At 28.5% G+C, this 6,372-nt stretch overlaps 1 protein-coding gene across 2 annotated transcripts; it reads right to left on the reverse strand.

Moving 5' to 3' along the window:
* Positions 1–1,114: 1,114 nt before the first annotated feature.
* On the reverse strand, positions 1,115–4,085 carry LOC124919953 (transcription factor IIIA-like). Of its 2 annotated transcripts, none has more exons than XM_047460323.1 (7): positions 3,898–4,085; positions 3,561–3,743; positions 3,270–3,404; positions 2,412–2,700; positions 2,026–2,261; positions 1,649–1,792; positions 1,115–1,573 (listed from the first exon to the last, which is right to left on the reverse strand). In XM_047460323.1, exons 2-7 carry the CDS (start codon positions 3,693–3,695, stop codon positions 1,388–1,390), a joined length of 1,125 nt encoding a protein of 374 aa, XP_047316279.1. In that variant the 5' UTR covers positions 3,696–3,743; positions 3,898–4,085; the 3' UTR covers positions 1,115–1,387. The 2 variants fall into 2 exon arrangements, with proteins under 2 accessions (XP_047316279.1, XP_047316278.1); XM_047460322.1 differs by having other exon boundaries at positions 3,561–3,748.
* Positions 4,086–6,372: the final 2,287 nt, after the last annotated feature.

Here is a 6,372-nt window from a genome sequence, read left to right on the forward strand (position 1 = left end):
CCTTATATTTACAAATATCTCCAACCTCCTTACGCTTACAAGTCATCTCCTTATGTTTACTCGTCTCCACCACCACCCTACGTTTACGAGTCTCCTCCTCCACCATCATACTCTTCCCCTCCACCACTTCTTTATGTTTACTCTTCTTCACCACCACCTCCATATATCTACTCTTCTCATCTTCCACCGCCATATGTTTATCATTCCTCTCTACCATCGCCTTACATTTACATGTCTCCTCTTCCACGATCATACTTTTATTCTTTCCCTCCACCATCTCTATATATTTACTCTTTCTCACCACCACTAATTTACGTTTACAAGTCTACTCCACCGCCTCCTTACTTTATTCTTCCCCACCACTAACACCTTATATTTATAAAACTCCCTTATGTTTACTCATATCCACCGCAATCTTCTTACATTTACAAGTTGCATCCTCTTCCTAACTTTATTAAGATACATTCCTCTTCCTAACTTTATTAAGGTACATAACCTATTATTTAATACATGTGAGTATATATGATTTATTAATACCATTACTTTCTTTTATTGATCAAATACAACAAAACCAAATGTGCCTACACTTTTCCAAAAATTCTCTTAAGTTCACATTAAAAAAGGTTAATGAATATATAATACTAAGTACATGTCAGATCTAAAATAAAAAATATAAAAAAAGAATGTTGACATTAGATATTAATAAAGAGTATTCATGTTGTTCAATAATTGTTTACTTCTTAATTCATCGTGTAATATTTGTTATAATAAATAAAAATAAATATATATTTGTTATAAATTTCATGAGTTTTTATAACAAAAATGCATAGGTTTGTTTGTTAAGAAAGTTAAAAGAATATCTATTCTAACATTACATTAACAATATTACCACAAAATTGAATAAAAGGTTAGAACTAAAATTGAATAAAAGGTTGAACTAATTAAATGCAATACACTATAAATAAAGTTTTTATAGTCTAGCAGCAAAAAGAGGTGGATACCAACTATAAGTTCCTGAGTTCGAGCCCGTCGGACGACAAGTTCTGCACCTGATTAAATGATTAAGTGTGTTTACGGGCTACATACTTAATCCGTTGTCCCATTTTTTTTTTTAAATTAATATCTTTTTTAAAACATAATCTAGGAATTAAAGGCAATGGAAAGAACAATAATTACAAAAAGTAAATAGTTTCAAACTTGTTCACAGAAATTTACTTATACACTGTAACATTCTATTATCTATGTAAGCAAAACACAAATGAACAAGGAACATAGGGAAATCCATAGTTACTATAGACATGCGATTATATTATCAACCGAGGTAACGATGAACATAGGATAATCCATAATTACTATAGACATGATAATTTGGTTATTGCAGCACTAATCAATCATCAGCTTCAGAAGACAGCAACCAGGCAAGGTACTCAGAAGATCCCTGTCCAAAAACTGAATCTGAATGGTTCAATGGACAGACCCTCTTCCGAAATAGAGCTTCTATAGGTGGACATGCCCTTTTCCGTCCTCCCCTTGGCCTAGACCGGAATATTTCATCACTCTCTTCAAAGTCACCCTGATAAATAACCTGAATTTAATAACCCTTCGATAAAACAAGGTCCCAAGTTTCATCATGTGCTTAAAAACTTACATTGGTATGTAAATGCTGTCCAGATTTCTCATGCTTGTCCCTAACATGCTTGAAAGGAAATCGCATACTACACCCAGGCATGCTACAAGCAAATGGCCTTACAGCAAGATGTACAGCTTTCACATGCTGTTGAAGATTTGATCTCTGCAAAAATGCAGATAACAAGATCAATTCACATTCTCAATAATCAAAGTTACAAAAAAAATAGTCCTATGTAATTTGCCCCAATCAACCCCAATCTCAAGCAAGAATCCCCACGGTTATAAATGGAAGGAAGAGATTTTTCTAGTCTGGTGTAAAGCTTTTTTAAATCAAGATCAGATTACTTTTCTTGCACAGTGGTTTGTAAAGAGAAATGGATGAATAAATTAACTTACAGTTGAAAATGTGTGAGAGCAGTCATCAAAAGTGCACGCAATCCTCTCTGATGAATTTTCAGCATCATGTGTGAGCATATGCCTCTTTATATTCTTCCTAAGTTGTTTAGTTCCACAAACATCGCAAATGATATGAGAATGGCATTCATTCAAATGGACCTTCAGGTAATGCTCATTCGTAAAATGCTTCAAACAACCAGGTTCCGTACAGAATGCCTCCACCGAGTCTAACTTAACTGCAAATATTTGAAGCTTTTGTCAACAGTCTATAAAAGGAAATACTATATATAAAGAAGGAGCAACTTTCACATTAACAAAACAAGACCTACTTGAGAATATTTATATAAAGAAAGACTTTTAACAAAATATAAAGGAACAATGTTTACCATGAGAAGCTTCATGTTTCTTGAGCTTTGAAGCATACTTAAAAACCTTCCCACACCCATGTTCTGGGCAAACATGCTCTTTAGCACCATCAATGTTGCTAGAGGAAGATTCCTCAGAGTGGAATTCATTCAAATGCCTTGTCACATTGCCTTGAAATGCAAATTGGATTTTGCAGCCCTCAATAGGGCAGTGAAAAATCTTTCCCTCGTGTTGAAGAATGTGGCGATTCAAGTGGTCTTTCCTCCTATAGCTAGAATGACAGTCATCTATTGGACAGCTAAAAGGCCTCTGTAACAATAAATAAACAATTATTATTACAAGTTAAAATTTTCAAAGGCAATGAAATGCCTAACCAGCATAGGAAGTAAATCTTACACATTCCAGATTGCGTGAATTGAGGTTCACTTGATGGAGCTTCTCAGGAGGTCCCCCTTCCTGATACTAATCCATTCAAGGAAGAGGTTGTTCACCTCTCGCATTTTGGAGTTCTCATTATGGGATCCAATGCTTTTCACGCGATAACATCAGTTTATGACATTATTTCAGTCATAAGTGAAACCCTGTAGAAGTATCTAATCCAAAGATGTAGATTGAAAAACAAAATTACTACCAAACTGTAACATATACAAAAATATGAATTGACTTTCTTATAGACATTTCATCAACTAAAAGTTTAATTATTATATAGAAACCCATCATCCTACACACAAAATTCTTATAGATCATATTGTCAAACCGTCTTTGCCAAGAATTACAGAAGCAGGACCATATTTTCAAAAACTTCATATTGGCAAGTAACTCAAACAGAAACTAGTAAACCATTCGTATATGATAAACAGATTAGACAGCAATGGTACCTCAAGCGAATGGCTTAGCATGTGCTGCTTTAAATGAGCAGGTTTCTGAAAACATGCTCCACACTCTTCACAAGTATTCGACTTTCCCATTTTCTCATTTGCATTCCCTTCATTGCTCTTTTCTTGAATTTGATCCTGTTGAAGGGGAAGAATTATACATCGAATAAAATTAAAATGAAGACAAAATATTTCATCAAACATATGTGTCACCAGAATATATAATTATGGTCTAAGTGAAATAGCAAAACACATCAAAAAAAACCCACTTTAAATAGTAATGATGAATCTAACCTTATGATTAGAGAGAACATGGGAAGCAATTAGAGACTTCTTGGAACGACATATGCCACAAAACTCGCAGTAGTATCTTCTCACATCTCTAAATATTGGGGTTTTCCTCCCACCTTCTCCATCGCCTTGTTCCATCCAGCTCGTTTAAGAAAAACGTTGTGATGATCCGTCAAGTTGGGGCTTCTGAGCTTAAAATCCAACAAATTAAGCACAAAGTCAGAATTATTACAAACAGGAGTGAGCTCAAGTAACCCACAAAGGGATCTAGCAAATTCTCTCGAGAACTCGTAACACTTTTCGATTCAAAATAAGGACACTTATGTGAACGTATTCCTACCTTATCACGGATAAAGAGTAAAGACGAGAATTGATAGATCAGAGGCGAGAACGATGGCTGAATAGGGCGATTCTGGTGGTGGTGAAAACGGACGGGACGAGATCAGATGATGATATCTTCCTGCCTGATCTGCTGAGAAGGAGAGACTCCAAGCCGAAAATAGTAGATCCTCGAAGATAGAGGCGACTTAACTCAAGAGGAGAGGATCTATACCTTTATGGCTTATATATGCTCTTAACCCTAGAATGGACGGTGGAGATAAATAATCCAAGGGCTGGAAACGTGGAGTTCAAAAGAATAGATAAAATATTAAACAATTTTTTTTGAAAAAAAAATGGGACAATAGATAAAAATAACGTGCTTTTATATAAAAATAAAATATTATAAAAGTAAAAATATAAATATTTTAATAAAAATCAAATTAAGAAAATAAATGTTTTTTTTTAAGTATAATTAGTATGATAAGATATAAGGGGTTTATATTTTATTTAATTATAATATACTTAAATATTATTTATATTAAAAAAGAAAATTATAATGTATAAAATAATATTTTTTTTATTAAATAAAATATAATAAAAAAATAAAATTGAATATTAATAATAATTTTGATTACAATATAATAATAATAATTCTTTATAATACATTAGACATTATCAAGATGTAAATGATTACATATTCCTAACTTTTCCAATCTCATTTCTATTAATTATATTATTTTTTTGTTTTTCTCAATATTAAGTTTTAAATATATATTTATATATTTTGAGTTTATTTATTTAAATATTTTTTAAGAGTAATAATAGGGTGATTGAATAATTAAATTCATAAAATATATAAATATTAAAATTATAAATATATATATGATTTTTAATTTTAATTTTAATTTGTTTTATAAATATAAAATTTAGAATTTGAATGTCTTGACTATGAAAACTTATAAAAAAAATATTATTAAGCGATGATTAAGGATAATTTGTGATCATATTATGTTATATTCACAATTTGTAAACTCTAATTGACTACATATAATTATAATTTATTTTATTTATTTATTTTTGCTAAAATATATATTCAATATCTTCCTACCATCACAATGAAAATATTATTTTATGTCAAATTTATATAAAAAAAATTGAAGATCCAATCATTAGAGTGTATGAATGACTGATTATAGTCTCATATAGAAAAAGCTTTCAACCAAAAAAAATTGAAGAATGAGATATTTATACTAAGAGATCTATGAGACTTGATGTGTATATAAAAACAATTGAAGACATGAATAAAAAAATAATGCTTCAAAGGAAGATATTGGGAGTATTAAAAAATTATTTGATTTAATTTTTAAAATTATTATTAAAACAAGTTGTAATTAAATATTTGAACACACTTATACTCAAAGCTAAAATATTATTAAAATTATTTGAACAGGTTTGAAGTTGAAGTACGATCGGATTTTAAAATTTCAAAAATTGTCAAGAAAATTAACTGCTCAATTAGGGCTAGTTTGATTCAATTTATTCTCAACTTATCCAACTTATTTTCAGGTACGTTTGATATGATCTGAGTTTATTTAATCGCTTATACGTCTAGTTTATTTATTTTTTATATTTATAATATATTATTTATTATTTAATAATTAATATTATATATTAATAAATTATTTTAATTAAAAAATATTATATATTTGAAAATAAATTATATTAATATATTACTTTTATAAATTTTTATTAATATATTATTTAAATATTAATAAATAACTTAAATTAAAAAATAATATATTTTTAAATAAATGTTATGAATATATATTATTTTTATAAATATATAATTTTAAATATATTTAATAGAATAATAAAAAAATATATAACTATTATTTTAAAATAATAATGAAATTGAATACTAGGTCTTTTATTTGACGGTCATATAAGTTGATCAAATTCAATAAAGAAAAATAATTTATTATTATATATCTTTTTCATCTTTCCATACTCTCTTTGACCAAATCTTTGAATTGTAAATTCATTTTCAGGATCTCTCACCCTTCTTGTATTATCATTCATTTTCACATTTAATTCATTTCAATTATAATAGGTATTTTTAAATAATTAATTAAGGATAGTTTAATTAATATATATATATATATATTCTAAAATAAATGATATGAATAAAAATAATAATTTATTATTATATATATTTTTCACATTTCCACTCTATATGATCTTATCTTTTAATTGTCAATTTATTTTTGAGCTTTCTTACCCTATTCGTATTATCATTCATTTTAATTGTAATTCGATATTTTTAAATAATTAAGGCTAATTTAATTTCTAAAATTATATTAAAGAATTTACAATTAAAGAACACACTTGAGTTTTTGGGTTTTCATATTCCATCTATTAAGTGTATTTATAATTTTTACATATTCTAACATTTCAGTTTCTCTTGTTTTTGTATAAATTCATACTCCTGTAAATG

Source organism: Impatiens glandulifera, chromosome 1 (genome assembly GCF_907164915.1).
Source record: "Impatiens glandulifera chromosome 1, dImpGla2.1, whole genome shotgun sequence".
Classification (NCBI taxonomy): Eukaryota; Viridiplantae; Streptophyta; class Magnoliopsida; order Ericales; family Balsaminaceae; genus Impatiens; species Impatiens glandulifera.